This window comes from Enoplosus armatus, chromosome 18, assembly GCF_043641665.1.
Source record: "Enoplosus armatus isolate fEnoArm2 chromosome 18, fEnoArm2.hap1, whole genome shotgun sequence".
Lineage (NCBI taxonomy): Eukaryota > Metazoa > Chordata > Actinopteri > Centrarchiformes > Enoplosidae > Enoplosus > Enoplosus armatus.
The window spans coordinates 10875913-10895056 of record NC_092197.1 but is presented as its reverse complement, the minus strand read 5'-3'; the positions used below and the strand labels follow the sequence as shown (position 1 = coordinate 10895056).

Below are 19144 nucleotides of genomic sequence, written 5' to 3'. Positions count from 1 at the left end.
TACTCTTCTTCACAGTTTGTTTATTCTTTGCTGGAGATCTAAATGTCATTTTGGGGTAAATTGAGTTTGTAGTGTTTCATAATTTGGACTTCACGCTAAAGTCTTGAGAAGAAGCTTCCCAGCACAATGATTTGAAGCAGATGCAGTGACACCGCTGACCTGAGGGGACAACCGGCCGTCCCTGTGAGGAGTTTGGCATCTTTGGACACGGAGACGATGCGACTGAAGGTGGGGTGGATGTGTCTGTAGTTGTTCTGCAGAGGTGTCACCTGCTCTGCGTCCTCCTCTGTGGAGAACATCTGTGAGGTAAACTGAGCCAGCTGAGGAGAAAATATAAAAGTCATGTTTATTTACAGCACTCGGGGAAACCATTTGTGTTTTTCTTTAATAGAGAAATGACGTAAGAGACCTACTTGGGACCATGAGATGTAGATGGGGACTTCATACAGAGTCCATACAACCACTTGAGAGCATGGAGGGGTGGTGAGGCTGCCGTAATAACGGTAATACTGACTCATGTTGTGCTTCGGCAGAAGGCTCATCAGCGGAAATGGCTTGACTTTAGTAGATTGGCCTTGGGGAAGGATGCACAGCCGTAATGATTACAACCAAGCACAAACAGCAGGCAGGAATTAATTTTCTATTAAAGTCCTCTAACCTTTGTAAGCAACAGAGGACAGCTTTTGTGATATGAGTCCAAAGTGCACATTGTCTGCGTAAACAACCTGCAAGAAAAGGACAAAAATCAGGATGCATTTGTATGAGAATAACTACAAATGCTTGAATACATAATACAAATTTATTTAAACTGACATCAATGAAGAATCCAAGGACAGCAAGTCCCGTCGGATCATCCAAGGCTGCTGTCAAATTCGGATGGATGGACTTCATGTTGACTATGTGCATCTAGAAATACATAAAAGGGCATTAAGCGAAGGCTGTGCCGCACCAGTCTGCAGTTGATTGGTGACAGTGTAGAGCTGTCTACTGACCGTACTGTACCTCCATTGGGTATCTGCGTCTGTCCACCGTGTGCTCCGAGCCGTTGGTGGCCGGGCCTCCCCAGTGGAAGTGCAGCTGGATGGTGTGGTACACATCTGGAAGACCTCCTCCGCTCACAGACATGCCACTACCAACCTGCAGCACGACTGGGAGCAACCAGAAACATTTAATCACCAGCATGAATGACAGTACACACACACGTTCGTGACAGTATCTGTAGTTTATTCACCAGAGTGTCCATCGTTTGTGAGCGTCCAGTGGCCTGTCTGCACCACATCGAAGCCCTCCAGGTGTAAAGGCCCCAGAGACTCGTTTCTGGTCATCTGGTGGTCCAGATTGATGGGAGAGTGATGTTCTTCAAGTAAAGGGTGACAAGACGGGAACATGTCTCCCCATGCATAAGGATCTGAGGATTGTGGAGGAACCACATGAGGACCAAACACACCAGCGAAAGACAGAACAGACGATGAGTTCTCTACATTAGTGGTTCTCAACCTGGACGTCTCCGTGGGGTCGCAGGCTAAAACCTCGAGATTATTGTATATTGTGACAGGAAAGAAGAAAAGTATTGAATCTGAAAGTTTGTTGACTTTCACCACAAACTCTATTTTGAAGCTCTTCTGGACCTTTTTATCGTATCACATGATCTTCCTCAGCAGACCCCTGTTGTTATTGAATTACAGACTCTAACGACTTCTCGTCCACGTCGGCTTGAAAGCTGAGACTGAAAGTTCATTCTTGAGCTTGGAGACAGCACGCGGCAAAACAGTCTCACCATGAGGTCCATTTAGTAGCTGTTCCAGAGCTTTCGATCATGCCATCTTCACGTTGAAATTGTGCAGTAGATGTTCAAAATCTTTTTCTGATTTTCTGATTCGACTAGTGTTTCCAAGGTGAAGAGTGGGCAAACTCACTCGAAACATGGGATGAGGAAGAGTGCATGATATGATCAAAAGCTCCAGAACAGCTACTAAATGGATCTTGTGGTGAGATTGTTTTGAGGAAAACTTTTGTGATATATTTTTTCTAACTCTAATCTTGTGAAATAATTGATAGTTTAATCTCTTGAGGCCTCAAACAATTCTTCAAATAACACTCTGAGAGGTTTAGAGGAGAATATTTGTTCACAACTCAAAGACATACACAACCAAAAACATCTACACAGTTTAAAAATAATAATAGAAACAGAACATTGGTTGTAAAATTATTTTTTAAAGTTAAAAAGTAGTTCATAGGTTACTTACCACAATGTGGCTCATTATAACAGTAGTCTTCTGGAATATAAAAACAGCAAAATGTTTTATTCACTCTTATTTAATGAAAACTAAATATAAAAGTATAGTTTTTGTCAATTGAGACTGAAGCAGGACCCTCACCTGAATGAACGTGTGCAACAACAATCATCAGGAGAGCAGCAGTCCAACTCATCATAGGATCGTAGCAGCCCGATGAATCCAGACAGGTGTCGCTATCTGAGGTAGACTGAAGATCAGCGCGAGCGTCCTACTTAAATAGGAACGGAGGTGAAAGCCGAGTTTTATTTTCTCCTGGTCTTATCAGTGAACCGTGTCATTACCAGTCTAGTGGTCTTTTCTGATCAACAGGCTCATTGATGCAGGACAGCTTCACCCCCCCCCCCCTTCCCGTCCTCCTCCTCCTCCTCTCCTCCTGCTGCTGCTGCCAGCATAGATGCACAGTAACAGGACCCATTCATCTCATGGGAAAGTAGGAGGATGTGTAGCAGCTGAGTTAGAAGGGAACAGAATATATATATGGCTTCATACAGGGAGACTGTAAAAATATAGCATCACTTAAAACTCTCTGAATAGTTTAAAAAAATGTGGAAACATAACATTCAAATAGTAAATCTAAAAAAATCACTCTGTGAAATAACATTTTATAAGCTTTTTGTTTCCCCTTTAATTCCATTATTGTCCATCAGTGATATTTAAGCACCAAAACTCTTTATTTCAAATATAAATATATATCAATGTACTGCATCGGTGTAGTTTGTTTTTATGGTTATAAATCAGAAAAATATCTAAATATATTGATTTATTAGTAAAGTTCTTTGAGTAAAAAGAGATATTGTTAAAATTTTCTGCTTTCACATAAATGTCTTGCACATGGATTTCACCTGAAATAATAGTACTTTTAAAAAATTGAAATTCTGTAGGAGCACATAAAATTGTGATTATGTTGCCAGTTAATGTCCTCAACTTGACATATAAAAACTCTGATATCACCAGTCTTTTAAATTCAATCATGGTCTTGACTGAGCGGCTCAGCGTTAAGTGTTACGTCTCTCCCGTCCAGGAACAGATCATGTGATTCTGTCACTACTCGCCACACTCGTGAACAAAGCCTCTTTTCTTCAGCGACAATACTTTCCAGCAGGGTATCACTATCTCTGCTCCGCCTGCTGCCTTATGAGTCACTGTGAGGTGCATTATATCCGCTTGCTTTAAATTATTTGAATCTTTTGGGGGGATTCCCTGCATCCCACCTTAATCCTCTTTGACATTTGGTCGAAGCAGGCGGAGGAGTTTCCTCAACGAGGCAAAGGGACTCACAGCTAAATGTCGTGATTGATGAAGTTCAACGTTCATACCCACTGACGCATGAGTCGTCCTTCATGGTGCAATTTATTTGGCATTTGATTAGATGTACATCTACCTCAGAAAAACACAAGCCCCCCTGCAAATCAAGCTTCTTTTTTTTTATTTAAAGGCTATGAAATAAAAGACAATGAAATGAAGCATTTGTTGTATTATACATAAAACATTTCAAATCCAGTAAAATTAGTTGTCACACCACCATAGTCTAGCACAGAAACCACAGTGTAAATGCAGCTGTTGGGGTCATGGGCAGGTTTTCTTCTGATGCATACGGAGATATTAAACTATACGCAGGAGTCTTTGACTCTTTGACTGTTGAGCTAAAAATGTTTCCATCAAAAGCAAAAAAATCTCTCAGCATGCCAAAAGATATTTAAAAAAAAGCATGCACCAAAAATAAGGTTGAAAAATAAAACCAAACAAACTTGATGAAAAATGAACCTTTTTCCACAATTCATGAGATTTTGTAGGTTGGATAATCCACTGTGGATTGTCAATGCCTAAAAATTTAATTAAAAACTTAAAATGGGGAAAGTAAGCTTCAGCACGAAAAAATAAAATGTTCTACATTCAGACATGAGATACACGGACGTGCAGTCATTCAGACACGTTTACAGCTGGTTTTCTTGAGGCAGATCAAAAGCAGTTTGAATGCTGGTGGTTGTGGGTCGACTCTGATGCATCTTCTTCAGGCTTCTGTATAAATTCATTCTCGAGAGAATCAAACGATTGTCATCATAACAAGGGGTCTAACAAGTTTACACTTTTCTTTTATTACAATTTATTTTTTTTACTGCGATCCCACTGAGAAAGAAACAGAGAACAGTAACAGACCCATCAACACCAAACAGAAAAAGACTCACAGCTACAGTCAGCGACATCATCTTCATCAGTAGCTGAAAACAACCTCGATAACAGATGCATCGTGTGAAGAGTCACACATTTAAAAACACATCAGGAATGGAGGGGCAGCATCCAAATGTGACAACTGACAAATTTCTTTTAAAAGAACAAAACAAAAATAAACCTGATTTAATCGAGAGATGAGCGTGCAAAAACATTGAGCTTTGAGTCACTAAACGTGGTTCAGTTAGCAAACACACGACTATCCTGCGAAGAGTTAATGATAAAGAAACAATGGGACCGTCTGCATGATTCAACGACTTCATGATTGGAACAGTTATTTTAAATAAATTGATTTTTCTCAAATTCAAATGACGGGATGTCATCCCTAAATCTTCACACATGCACTTGAAAAGCTTCGTCGCTCTCGCTCGCTGATCAGTGGGCAGTTCAGACTGCGTCTATCCCACAATAAGACAGTCGAGATTACAGCCTGCACTCATAAATTATCATCAAAAAGAACACAATACCAAACTCAGATATTTATCAGTACCACAACATTCCTTGATACATTAATGCCTTGTGTCAGCATTACCTAATAAAAACCCTATAGCAGGAAACTAACCGTACCTTCTCGCAAGGTTAAACCTCTTTATTACAAAACATCTTTTGCTGCAAATATGCGCTATAAACCTGGAAGACAGCTTCATCAGACTAATAAGAAAGTGAGGGGACAGTAGATTTGTATGAGCGAGTAGAAATCGAGATCTGGGACATGCCGCGACGGACGGGACTGATGGGGACGTTATTGTAGCCTGACGGATCGACACAGATGCGTCCGTCTCAACGACAGTATGATGCAAACAAAAACGGACAAGGAACAATAGCTGGCTTCACTGTCCGTCTGTCGTTCTTCGCCTCGTGCTGGACCGGGACACACAAGTATAACAAATCTGACCGGCACAGACCTGAGGGGGTATTTACATCAGGGCTTCTCGCCCAATCAGGCCAACTCTGAGATGTTTCAAAAGCTTTGCTCAGTCGACGCTAAAAGTAAAAGTGCAGCCTTCTCAGCCTCAATGTAGTGTTTTTTTTTCTCTGTACAGACACAGTCCTCTCTGCTGCCAGTGTCTCAAAAAAAAAACAACACTCAGAACTGCAGAAGAGTCTTCAGAAAGAGGGCATCCTCGCATCACTGTGACACCTCAAAGACACAGGGTGCTCCTGATACTCCTGTACAAACTTTAACTCTCCTCCCTGCAGTCAGCATTTTGATCACCAGTCTGCTGCGTCCTCTCCCGGTGCAGAGCGCACTCGTTCCTTCCTCAACCAGCAGGTAATGTCCGGATGCAGCTCCCTGCCATCCGTCCACAGTCCTATACTACGGTGCTGAGGGTGGAGGCGCAGTCTGCGGGCATTGAGGCGGGGGCGTGGCCATCTGTCGGGGTATCAGGCCCCACCAGGAGTGTGCTGCTATCTATGGAGTCCTCCCTCTCCTGAGAGGATGGGGCAGAGTCTGGCACGGGGCAGGAGGCGTTGGGAATATCGGCCTGGAGCCCGTCCCCCATGGCGTTCATCTGGCTCGGCACCATGGAAATCCCGCTGTGTCCTGCAGGTAACGACAAAAGAGAGGAAATGAAGACGAGAGCGTAACACTCTGATGAGACACATGAATAACAGGATCAGCGCCTACCAAGGTCCACGTAGAGGAGGCTGTCTGGGTTGATGGAGGCTTCGTATGGAGGAGGGGGGTCGTCAGGGTGCTGGATGTCTGGGTATTTGTAGGCTGCGTACGGCGGAGGAGGCTCTTGGAAATGGAAAGCGCCTCCCTCTCCATCATCAGACAGATGCAGGGGAGTGAGGCCGGTGCCAAAGGCATCCGGGCCATAGTCAAAGCCTGGGACTCGTCTTCCAAGGTTAAAGTGGTGCACTGAGCAAATAAAAGCAGACGGATGCAGAGGATGATGTGAAATTACTGCTGAACAGAGCTTACAATACATCCACAATGTATGCCATTTACAGCAAGAAAAAGGAGAGGGTTTTATGTGACTGAAATGTTATATGTATATTTTCTACAGAGAAAGACGTTTTCCTCAACATTACTGAGCTATGAGGGAGTCTGAATGAATAATAATGACTGTTACAGTTAACCACTTAAGGCATGTTGGTGAACACCATAACATCTTCTTTTAAATTTCTTACTTCTTGCAGCACTTGAAATTATTATAAAAGATAAAACCTCATGCTGCAGTTCATTTAGTTGAAACTAATTATGATGAGCCTCATTACATAACCAAATTATCATCATTTAGAGAGTCCAACAGGCTTAATGCTCACAGTTTCCTCCAATCAGAGTTTCGATGCGTTCACGTCTCCGCTGACGGAGTCTGTGCACCATGAAGAGCAGCAGAGAGAGGATGAGGAAGGACGAGATACAGCTGACGATCAGCCTCATCCCGCTGGCCATCGAGTCAAACAGACTGTTTCCATCTGAGGAAAAAGAGAAAACGACAATCACATTTCTCTTGCCTAGCTCTGAAAGATTAAACTATTTGAAAACCCATCATGTCCAAAATCATACAGGACACCTCATTTGTGTCAGCGGAGTTCATGAAAAATGTTCAGAGAAGACAGAAGATGCCAACTGTTCAGTTAAAAATAATTTTAATACAGATGTTATTCTGTTTTTGACTCAATTTGTGAGTCAAAAACAATGTGACTGAAAGATAATTGCCAATAAATAAATACTGTAGATTTAGAGGATTTGTGGGACTGTGAGCACTGACACATGAAACAGTAAGAGAAAATGACTTAATGTAAACAGTTTCTATGCACCAGTTACCACAAACCAGGGAAAAATATTTTGCTGGAGTGAAATATGTCTGTAATTAGTGCGAGTGGCAGTACCTGGGTCCAGGCAGGTGAACTTGCAGCACTCTTTGGGATCCTTGCGGAAGTGCTGGCAGCCCTGCGGACGCTCACACAGCGCGGCCACACACATCTCAGGCTCGCCGTCATGACACGTGCAGCTCAGACAGGGGTCGTCCCCCTTCGGGGTGAAGTAGTAGCCCTCATTTACAACGTTGTCTTTTATATCCACACACGTTTGCCCTGTTACGGAAATATAACATTAACACATCATCCAAAATAAACATTATATGACAAAACTGAAAAGACGTAGTGAGCACATACTCCTCTTGCAGAGAAAAGGAAACTTCTTGTAGCAGTTCTCAGCGTGCCAGCTGTGCAGGCCTCGTTCGTTCATGCTTTTGATCTGAAAGCGCTGCAGCTGGGCACAGAAGACGTTGTCCTGGGTGGGAGACGCCTCCCCAAAATTGGTCAGACCTTCAGGTGGCAGAAACACCTGCATCGACCCTGTTGAGGAAAAAAGACAAACATTTCAGCATTTCAACATTTCAACAATCAAGTTGCAGAATCAGCTTTCTAGTCTAGTTTTTAAGAAGAGCAGGTAAAGATACTGAAGATACCTTTGTATGCCACCTCCCAGCGGCCCTCCAGGGAGTGGTTCTGATTGGTGATCACATACTGGTAGCCCACCCAAAACCTTAAAGATAAACAAAAATAATACATTACAACAATGTTTAAATTTACTGTGTCAAATAGTCTATTTCAGGGCAATATTGAGCACTTTAAATTGCCACTGTTGGCCACTAGATGGCCTGCAACCAATGACTGAGCACCATCACTTCCCCGCCTCTGCTGGAACATGCTGATACTGATTGTATTTCATAAAAACAAAAAAGGTCAACAGGGTCAAAGCATAAGTTTAATACATTAGAAAAGTAGATGTGCAACTTAAAGGTTTAGATCTGTAGAGATTGAGTTTGTAGAGCTCCCTGTTCTGTAAATGAACGAAATTAAGGTTCAGCCAGCATTAAAGGAAGCTTTTTCAAGAACTCATAATCTAAGGTTCAGACTAATGCTACAATCAAAGGTGACAGTAAAGGAACAACTCACTTGCACTGATCTCTGCGCTCACAGACTTTGTCGTCAAAATCCACCTCGATCTTCAGTATGAACTGCAGTTCCTCGTTGGTTACGAAAGTCGCCAGCGAGCCGTTGACCTTCTGACAAGTATCCACGGCCTGCCAGTAGTTCTCGTTCCTCAGGTACACTTTGTAACAGCTGGCTGTCTTCTCATAGTGGTGCCATCCACTGGGGCATTTCTCTGTGGGCGGAAAAGAAACTTTAGCATTGTGCATGGTGAAGGACATAATGACTTATATATAATAAAAAAAATAAAAAACAAACTGGGTGAGGGTGAAGTGAGATGCTTACTGTTGAAGCGAACAGGCTGAGCCACACCAATGACGTCTTCTACCTGGTCATATCCGTTGCCAAAACGAAACCTCTCCTCCTTTATAGCTGCAAAAAAAAAAAAAAAAAGACACAAGATCAACACGTGTGGACAAGTTTTATTCCCTACCTGTATTTGTGTTTATTATAAAAAGTTATCTGGAAGTCTCGATCATTTTTTTTCAGTGCACGTATTGGTTATTGTTGTGCAACCTGTTAAAAGCCTGTGATGTAATGAACCGTTTTTCATTTGTCTGACAGCCTGATAGATAAATACATAAACCCATAAACCCCCAGAGCCGCCTGCTTCAGCACGGCTCTACCTGTTCTAAATCATGTGTGTAAAAAGGCCTTTTTTCTTAAAAATAATAATTATTCAAATATTAATAAATGTCCACAGACTGTGTGGGCTAATGCTGGCATCCCTCCAGGTACACTTCACTTCTCTTTCTCTCCCTTATTATTTACTTTATGAGCTTCGGATCAACATTTGTTCCTGTGTCGAGGTTGATAACTTAGAAACATCTCTTAATGTCTTAACAACCATCCACGACTCCAAAAAGATCAAGGAAGTTGATAGAGATTTGGGGAAGATGAAAGCAGAACCAAAGCCTCACTTTGTTAACATTCGAGCAGTGCAGATTATATCCACTTATAAGTATCATGAGGAGTTTATAGTGAGTTTAAAACTAAAATCTCAGAATTGCCTTCATACAGCAAAATCTGTTGACTGTCAGGATGAATCTCCTGTGAATTATTTTGCCCAAATATTGTAACCAGTCTTTTATACAAAATGCAGCAATGACAAAAAACAAGATACTGATGGCTCTATTAATGGTGTACTATTGTGAATGATGCCTAGTTTACAGCATCGCATACTCAGAAATCAACACTATAACATCTTTTCACAAAAAAAAAAAGGAACAGCAGAAGGCTGATATTTATTATTAATCCCATGCTGAAAAATAACTGACTAGAAATCTTTTACAGGTGATTTTTCAGGAAACACTGTAGGCCGATTAACTAAAATAAACTCTCTTGATACAATGAAATTTTAACGACAGAACAGGCAAAAAGCAGGAATTACAGGTTATAAAACAACAGTTCTGTATACGGCAGCAGGGGTTTCATCTGCTGTGAATTATTGAGGAAGGAAGAGCAACTCAGCTCAACTCTGACTCTGACTTCCCCATATTTGGACTATACTATTAATGCAACTAGTCTTTTGTTTGCAACCTGGCTACCTACTTCTGTACAGTCTGTAATGGGTGTGTGTGTTGCCAACTGGATATTTATATAACACCATTTCCTCTTTAACCTGCTTTGAAGCTATAAGGTTGAACAGTCCGCCCTGGTATTTGTCTAGCAGGAATTAGTGTGAGGGATTGTCCACCTTGCCATGTTATTCGACAAAGAACTAATCCCAAACAAGAACATTGATTTCCATGCGCGCTGTTGATTTAGCTGACAATAAGCCCTCGCTGAGGCATGTGTGAGCACTGTTTGGGTTTTTCTTGCCTTTCTCTATGAAACCAAAGACACTCAGCACACAGGGAGCGAGTACAAACATGATGTTCAGCTCGCAAGCTTTTTCACTTGATAATAATCAGCAGACTTGCTTCTGAACATACAGGATAGACTGTGGATGGACTTGTGGTAAGTATCATTTATTGGTGAATAAACAAAGAAAACAAGGCCGACTTTCTACTTCAGCATTCAGTGCTGTTGGTAATCTTTCGACAAACAATTCCTGCCTTTAATGCCTCTTCTACAAATGAACAGGGTCCAGTGTAAAACCTCAATCAGTATACAGTGTTGTTGGCAGGCCTGCAGCGTTAACTCAAAAGCGTGCACAACTACTGCTGTATGGAGGTCACATGCTGTACTCAATCCTTTCAATAATTCCTATTATGTGGTCAGAGATCTGGGGATAAGGTCTCGCTGGATTTAAGAGAGAAAACAATAGGATTTCGGTCAAAGGATTAGCACTGCAACATCTATGCAGTGTTGAAGAGATCAACAAACGCTAAACAACAACAGAGACACATGTGCAGCCACTCAGAATTTAACTCTGCCTCCCTCTGCCATCTGACACTGTCAGTCCAGAGCTGCTAGTCCTGCGTTTTTGATTCATTGTGGTGGATTAGGGGGACCTTTTCATACCTGCAGACTTAAAACCACGTCTGAGCTGTTTCGTAAAAGCAAATCAGCTGGATTGAACCGTATTTTTATTGTGCTATACACACACACACACACACACACACTGCAAATGTGACTGGGTTGTCCTTCAGTTCAGTCAGGGATGCATTTGCGCTACAGGCCACTTCTGTTCATATGTGGTCTACATGCATCACTGAACATCGCTGAATATTGCTCGATTAGATCCCAGAGTGTCCTTAAAGCGTTCTGGGTGCATTCACACCTGTATTTAGAGCGGTCCAGCTGTGATGTGATTGTCCACGTGTGAAAAAGGTCCTGGGTGTTGCTATTCTTTCCAGAAATCAATCATGTTATGGGTGTTAGGTAACAGAGTGGGTGTAAAAGGGCTTAAGTGAGCTATACTCACGGGGACAGTCCATCTCGTCGCTCTTGTCCTCGCATGCTGTCCAGCCGTCACACTGCCAGGACATTGGGATACACTGCATCTTCCCACTGCGGCAGGCAAACTGCCCAGGGCTGCAGCGCTGCTCTGAAATACAACAAGAGAGTTCGAATGGTCAAACCTGCACGTGACGACGCACTTTTCCAAACAAGAGAAAACCATTTCAGAGTCCGACAGAGGACTGAATGAGGCCACGCTTTCATGGCAGTTGATAAAATAAGAGATGGTGAGGGGGTGCAAATTTGGGCATATGGCATACAAATATAGGTTTTTAATGTTCTTCATAGCAACTGGGTGCAAACTGAGAAAATCACAGTAAAATAAGACCAGCAATACCAGTGCAGCATATATACACACTTAGCTCACTCACCAATTCAATATACTGAGACAGCAAAGGAGGACAAAACAACATAATTGGTAAAACTTATAAAAGAGATTGTAGCAAAAGAGAAAATCCACAGCAGTTGGTAACTGAATACATTTAGATTAGTTAGAAATGTCTTTAAGTAACAGTTCAGTTATTAGGCCAACTGTTGAGAGGCAGCCTTAGACCTGCAGCAGACACATACTTAACATCTACAGGCTTCCTCTGTGCTAAGTGGGTCTCCACGCCACATGTGATCAACATAAGAGATGGTGCTCTGTGTCATGCCTTCCTCATGTGATGAAAGTCTACAAGCAGACTCAAACAGGCACCAACAATGTTATTGATCGCACGAGAGAAAGTTCAACCGATCGCCATGCTCTTGTTTTTAAGAGGTTTAAATATAAACTATATTAGCTACTTTGAAAAGACGTTTTAGAATAGTTTTTAGAATAGGAAGTGACTACTAAGTACTAAGACAGTAAGATAGTAACACAATCACAGGCGTTTTCAGACTTTAAATCTTTCTGATTACCATGAAAATATTTTCAGCCACTACACTAAAAGATATACAGCTTGCTTACCTGACAATAATCTTGCCAGAGCTAGCCGCGGACCTGAAACAAATAGAGACAATAGAGTGACTACCACCGCTGTCTTTTAGGAACTTTTAAATTGCACTTGTGCTAGAGTGGATTTAAAGAAGGACAATATCCATCCTGTTTGTGCTGCTCATTATGTTGTCTATAAGGAAATCTATTATTTATACTGTCAACAACTCTGTGGTCTTTGTCAGTGCTCAGTGATTTCCCCAGTTGCTTGCCCAGTAGAGAAAACATCACACCATCTGTTCTTGGATACAGGTGGTTATGTTTACCTACAGTGGAGCAGGACCACCCACCTGACAAATATGGCAATGCTATTTTTACTTTGAAAAAAACAAAACAAAGCTCTGAGCTATTTCAAGTGGCTATTGTTTCATCTGTGTACCAACCACCCCAGGTGACATTAACCCACACACACCAGACTTTCAGACTCCCACAGAGCGCGGCCACAGCATACACCGGGAATTAATACAGTGATTAAAACTGGTCTTTATTTATACTGGAGTTCTGAAGATGTCCCACAAAGGACACTTTTTCAAACCAGACGTACTTAAAAGTTTTCCCGTTATTTACTACCACAGTGCAGCCTCACCAACAGCTTTGTTTTCAGAAACGAATCATTCTACTGCAGCTCTGTCCCCGTGTTTAAACACAATCAGGACGATTGAACAGAAATATAACATTACACTGGATGTAACCTTTTTATGCTCTACTGCAACAAAAGGTCACAAACATGCTTTATCAGGTCGTATTGACCACAACATCCTGTTTACTGCACGACCCAGACATAGCCAAGTGAAAAAAGGTTAATAACATAAGATAAAAAAGGTATTGTTTGTAACCCTGTTTTTACTTGTATAAAATATAGACCAGTCTAGCTGTGCTTCCTGTTTTGGAAAAGCAGAATGGTTAGTTTAAGGAGGCTAACGCTACATGAGGCTGTGCTATTGTTAACTATAAAAGATGAGAACACTTATATAAAAGGTCTGTGTTGAAATAAAGTCGACCTATCCTTTAAGGCTGACCTTAATGCAGATCGCCTTCACTCTACACACAGCAGACGTCACCTTGTCTTAGTTAATGCTAAGTGGATTGAGACGCATTACAGACTTGCCTCAGTCTACTGGGACTGAATGCATTATCATTGATCCTATTGAGGCCGAATATGTGCCAAATTGATGGATAACATTAGAGACCGTGTATCCCAAATACATTAGAGACGATATGTGATGTTAATAATGAATGCATATATTTATACAAATCTTTGGGAATAGACTAGATTAAAAAATGCTTATGGCTTTCAAAGATAATAAATCAATCTTATTTTAAGTGAATAAGATGTGAAAATATAATACCTCTATCATATTTAACTCACACTCTCATACTGTATACATGTGTGACAATAACACTTGTTAATGTGTTAGATGTGCACATTTTCCTTGCCTGTACATGGCTGCCAGGCGACGTGACAAATCCAAAATCCAAATCCAGCTGGTGAGTGTTTATTTAAGATGTCGCTGACTCTTTTTAAGCTATATCAGCATGTGCTCAGGACTAGAAAATACATGCCTGGTTTGTGCTTTCTGAAGCCTGTGGTTTGAATAAAGCCGTGCTGCCTGCACAGATCAGTATTCATTCTCTCTGTGCTTTTCTGATAACTGCTGCTGGAAAATTCACAAGAGAAGAATGTATTCAGATACCAGCAGCCTACTACTTTAGGTTATCAGATATTACATGTTGAGGGCGCAGCTAGGGTATCGCCAGGTTTTAAAAAAAGCCTCTATATAAAAACAGCTTCAAGTTGAAGTGCACTTCCCTCGTCATTATCTGAACTTCCTGGTGACTGGGATGGACTATCTGAATCAGCTGTGGTGGGCAGCTGCCTGGAAGCTCATGTTTCCTCGCTGTTTGGTGGGGATTTCATCAGAGAGAGATTTTACTGCACACATTTTATAAAAAGGAGGTTAGAAGAAGACCACTGATGGCTCACAATTAACCACAACATGACCGATGCGAGGTAGTGCACATGCTTGACATGCATGCTGTATCGTAACAAAGATTACTCTGCATACACAGTAATGCATCTCATCTGCGTGATGGGTTGAGAATAATGAGGAGTTTTCCCAAGCAGGATGAAATCATCTCTTATTGAGGCTCTTTCTCTCACAAGCTTTGGATGTGTGATGACCTACAGATGAGTAAACGCTGGCTACCCTGAGAAGAGCCTCTGCATCTCTTACATAACCAACAGCAAAATACAATAAAGACTGTGAGACAGCCCCAACTCTGTCCCACCGAAGTAGAGCGGCACAGTGAACTGGCCTTGTGCACACGCTGCATCATCTCCAGCCACTGATGATTCACATCAACACGAGGCTTACCGTTAAAAGCAGTGAGTGGGTTTGGGCATTCATTTTTCTTTTTCTTTATACCACCTCACATTTAAAACCCAATATATTTTCTCTTCACTGTCTGTATGAAAGCGCTCCAGGTCAAGTTCCTTCAAGCTGTTTGGTTTGCAAATAATTGGATGGGCAGCCTACATGTAAGAAAGAAAATTAATGTGTGTCATTTTTGCTATTTTAAGTGGTTTTCATGAAGTTAATCAAATATTTTTGTTTTTCCTGTGTTGCACTGAAAGGCTCAACAATAATTTTGTCCATTTACTACGTAAGGATGAATTAATTTCAATTAATTTAAACATATAATGTGTTCCAGGGATAAAAAGGACGATCTTTCCTGACCTAGAGCATAAAATAACCATAATCTATTTGCAGGCAGTCGGTGAGGTATCAGGTACAAGATGCTTGTACAATTTCATTTCCTCAACATACACTTTCAACTGCTCTACACCACTGGACAGCAGCATGAGCAAGATGTTGCAAAAAAACTCCAGTGCGAAGGTGAAAAGGTCTTATTCTGGAGCCAGAAGTCCTGTAGCAGGAAATAATTCATCTGTGTGTTCTCGTAACTTCTAATTGCTGATAGGTCAATAAAGCTGATAAATATTACTCCTGAAATACTCTACTTGGCGGAATAATATTGTTTTACCAATTCTAATTTTTCTTATGATCAAAAACAAATATTTAAACTTTCATTACTGGTGGATCACTTTTCTCCCATTTCAAGCCAATATCCTACGCAAATATTAGAGTTATGTTAAGTTGTAAGTATTAATTAGCAAATGAATACCTCTTAGCTGTTCCACTTTCTGCACTCAACTGCTTCCACTTGGAAAAAGATTCAGAAATCAATGGACCTTGTGCCTTTAGAAAGACAACATAATGAAGGTATGAAAAGTCCACAGTGGGACCATAAATTAGCTTGATCTAGCACATAAACAATAAGAGTGTTTTCCACAAGCCATCTTTCAAACATTTACTTCAATAGTCTTTCAAAGAATTCGTAGTTGTATCTCGAGTCTTCTCCATTTGGGTCACTGCAAGTTTACCGTCAGCCGCAACTGTAGTCTCGCCAGTGGGGTATCAGTGAACAAAAACATCTGACTGACTGCTGACGGATGATGTCTGTCAAAAGGTAAAACTACAGCCAACCTTTTTGTGCAGAACAAATTGTGACAAACCAGCTGCCAGTGTATTACAGACCATAAACTCAAGTTGGTGGCAAGAATTCAGTCTCAGGTCAACCACAGGACATTCACATGTGCCAACCACCGAACCACTGCACTGCCCTGTCATGTGTATATGATCACACACATTTCTGTTTTTACGTTTGTCACATACTTTTGCAATATAATAATAATAATAATAAAGTAATGTGAAACTTACATACATGGGCGTCACCACGGAGACACATTATTTGCATGTGAAACTTCATTAAAAGTGATTCTGATAATTTTTTCAACTAAAAGCACCTCCAACAGTTGTCATTCTCCCACGGACGGAAAATGTGTAAAACCAAACTACATTCAAAAATGTTTTGCATTTTAAAAGGTCGCCTGGCTCACTGGTAAACATCTAGACCTGGACTGAAGGCTTTTACCATAGAACCATAAATGTGACATTTATGCACACCGTCAAGTAACCCGAACCTGGCTGAATAAAATCTTAACCTACGATACGCTTATCTTGCTTGTTACAACCTGCTGTGTGAACATCAAGTGTGGAAATCAGTTGAATCAATTATGAAAGTCTGAAATGTGCAGACTGGTGGTCGACATGAATGCCAAATAAACGACTCCTAATGATTTAGAGAAAGTCTGAAACAATTATTTATGATGAATGTACCTTTGCTAATCATCAAGTTACTAAACGGTAAGATACTAAAACATTTTCAATTATGTTCCAGCAAAATGGACTATTCTTAAGATGAATGTCCAAGTCACATGGGCGTCAAGCTTTGGGACGCCTGCACTTGATGTGCGCCAGCATGCTCTACAAAAAAACACCCTGTCAACAAGTCAAGTCAATTTTATTCATATAGCCCAATATCACAAATCACAATTTCCTCAGGGGGCTTTACAATCTGTACAGCATACAACGCCCTCTGTCCTTTGACCCTCGATTTGAATAAGGAAAAACTCCTCCAAAAAACAGGGAAGAAATGTAAGAAACCTCAGGAAGAGCAACAGAGGAGGGATCCCTCTGCCAGGACGGACAGACAGACATGCAATAGATGTTGTGTGTACAAATACGATAAAAACAGGTAGCCCCACTGTAGGAGCCTTGGCATGAAGGCCACAATATCCCTTAGCAACTAGATGTGGTTTCAAAACACGCAATTCCATTGCAAAGCGAAAACCAGGCAGCACTCAAAATTTATTCAAAAGCATTAGACACAAGGAAAAACTATGGATGACAGTTAACCTTCACTTTTCAGATTACTCACTCACAAGTTATGTAAACAAAAAAGATGTTGTGTTCACTCTTGGAGATTAGAATAAATAATGAATTCCCCTTTTAAAAGATGAATAACTACAGTTGATTACACTCTATAATTGAGTGCAAATGAACCCTGAAGAGCCTCCTAATATGAACATTATATTTGCCCAAGAACCAAACCTCTCTACAGAAACAAACAATAAAAGTGCATGCAGTGTTGTGTGTAATGCATTTTCTGGGCAGCAGGTTACTCCTTTGGATTAACCCAAACAATAATGTGTTTATCCATGACTTGACCTGATAACGGTTTCTCAAATCCACACAATTGTCAGGATCACAGGATGCATTCATCTTCCTGCAGCTTAAAAAGGTGTTGAGAGGCTATGCATGCGTTTGCATTCAAAGCTCGAGTACAGGCTTTCACTTGAGAGAAATGATGTAAAATCGTTGTCCTGTTTGGTTCATAAAACACATGACTACCTGAAGAGGAGTTTAATCTGGCAGTACTGTATTGGAAGTGATTAGATTATTTAAACAAACCTGCACACTATGTATTTCCTTATTAGGGGTTTTGTAATGGATTGAGTCTGCAGTATTCCACGATTTTCATCCTGGAATACAAAAAACCCCATTTTCATCTGGATTTATCAATTTAGAAGTCATGTAACTATGGTCCAAAGCATCTTTAGGACAGTGTCATGACAATTAGATCACTGTGTTGTTTTTCATTCTGATATGTCTAACTGTGTAGCTAAAGGATGATTCAATGGGAGCCAGTCTTATTGATGCAGGAGCATGAATCTCTGACATGCATTTCAAATTACAGCTTCACGGCTAAGCAGACACAAACCGAGGGATGATGTAGTGGAGGGTAAACACACCTTTTTATTCAGACTAGTTAAGATATCTCTTATAAAATGAGTCAAGATGAACATTTCAATATATTAATAATTTCCCAATACAGCTGTATCTATAGGTGTTCAAACTAGCTAATTAGAGAAGCAACGGTCTTTATTTGGAAAACACAAATAGCGTTAACTGATTTTATAGAGAAATAATGTGGAAATTTGGACTGTCAGTTATGAATCTTTAAGTGTTTGTCGCTTACTGATTGTCGACGTGGGTTTTAGTTTGCCTACTTTTAAAAACTGCCACAGTGCGGACAGCTAGGCGGTCCTCCACGCTGTCCAGCAGTGAGTTAGCCCAGCAGCGGTTTAAAAACCACCGGAGTCCCCGGTTTATCCAGCAGGCCTTTCCGCCTGACCTGCCGCTCTCCGTTTACAGCTGTAATCTCTGTTTCTCCCACTTCCAAGCCGAGCCCACGGGGATGTAGCTATGCAAAGGAAAAACAACTTAAATGTATTTACCTGTCCGTGGTGGGTCCGTTAACGTGAGGACGAAGAGAAGAGAGAAGAGGACGAAACTGCTGCTGTCAGCCTTTGGCAACATTTATCCTCCATTCATAGTAACTCCTCTATTCAGAAATTTTAAAAAATATACCGAGGATCTGCACCGCCGCCGCCCTCTCCGGATTTATACCGTTAAACGCTTTTAACACACTTTATACCCATTTATTAATGCGCTCAAAGCGGCAGCTAATGAAGAAAAAGAACGTGTATGAAGCATATTCGCACCGCACAGCGACACAGATTGTGATTAATCTGGCCAAGCAGCTAACGTTAGCTAACTGGCTCTGCCGTTAACGTCGTCCGTCCTCTCCTCTTGCTCGCTGTGGAGCGGCGCTGATCCAAGATGGCTGCGGCCTCCCATCACAACAATCCCAAACATGGAACACACAAACTATCAGCTGGAGGAGCTGCCGGGGCGGAGTTTAGCAGATTACACCCAGTGTGACACACGATAACCAGCGTGTGTGTGTGTGTGCCCGTTGAGATTATAATATGATGAATCCAACCCAAAATATTATTACTGGTTGTACTGAGCGGATGGCA

General features: G+C 41.3%; 2 protein-coding genes across 3 annotated transcripts; both read right to left on the bottom strand.

The window, feature by feature from the left end:
• Positions 1-95: 95 nt before the first annotated feature.
• car15 (carbonic anhydrase 15) lies at positions 96-2433 on the bottom strand. Its single transcript, XM_070924376.1, has 8 exons — positions 2379-2433; positions 2247-2276; positions 1232-1408; positions 1003-1148; positions 814-906; positions 659-725; positions 414-574; positions 96-320 (listed from the first exon to the last, which is right to left on the bottom strand). The coding sequence occupies exons 1-8, from the start codon at positions 2431-2433 to the stop codon at positions 96-98; spliced, it is 954 nt and encodes a 317-aa protein (XP_070780477.1).
• A 3345-nt stretch (positions 2434-5778) lies between these two features.
• dgcr2 (DiGeorge syndrome critical region gene 2) lies at positions 5779-18856 on the bottom strand. Of its 2 annotated transcripts, XM_070924374.1 has the most exons (11): positions 18560-18856; positions 12331-12363; positions 11347-11469; positions 8763-8849; positions 8442-8652; positions 7952-8028; positions 7656-7838; positions 7371-7574; positions 6801-6953; positions 6157-6393; positions 5779-6072 (listed from the first exon to the last, which is right to left on the bottom strand). In XM_070924374.1, the coding sequence occupies exons 1-11, from the start codon at positions 18639-18641 to the stop codon at positions 5840-5842; spliced, it is 1623 nt and encodes a 540-aa protein (XP_070780475.1). In that variant the 5' UTR covers positions 18642-18856; the 3' UTR covers positions 5779-5839. The 2 variants fall into 2 exon arrangements, with proteins under 2 accessions (XP_070780475.1, XP_070780476.1); XM_070924375.1 differs by lacking the exon at positions 12331-12363.
• Positions 18857-19144: the final 288 nt, after the last annotated feature.

What these genes read in the sequence shown, in the direction of transcription:
- dgcr2 (XM_070924374.1), bottom strand. Translation starts at nt 18,641, where the DNA reads ATGTTGCCAAAGGCTGACAGCAGCAGTTTCGTCCTCTTCTCTCTTCTC. An exon ending in CTGGGAGGTGGCATACAAAG is followed by an intron (nt 7,839 to 7,951) that starts GTATCTTCAGTA and finishes TTTCCTCAACAG; the next exon opens with GGTCGATGCAGGTGTTTCTG. An exon ending in AACTCTGATTGGAGGAAACT is followed by an intron (nt 6,394 to 6,800) that starts GTGAGCATTAAG and finishes TTATTTGCTCAG; the next exon opens with TGCACCACTTTAACCTTGGA.
- car15 (XM_070924376.1), bottom strand. Translation starts at nt 2,433, where the DNA reads ATGATGAGTTGGACTGCTGCTCTCCTGATGATTGTTGTTGCACACGTT. An exon ending in TGTTGCACACGTTCATTCAG is followed by an intron (nt 2,277 to 2,378) that starts GTGAGGGTCCTG and finishes TTTATATTCCAG; the next exon opens with AAGACTACTGTTATAATGAG. An exon ending in GACGCAGATACCCAATGGAG is followed by an intron (nt 907 to 1,002) that starts GTACAGTACGGT and finishes ATGTATTTCTAG; the next exon opens with ATGCACATAGTCAACATGAA.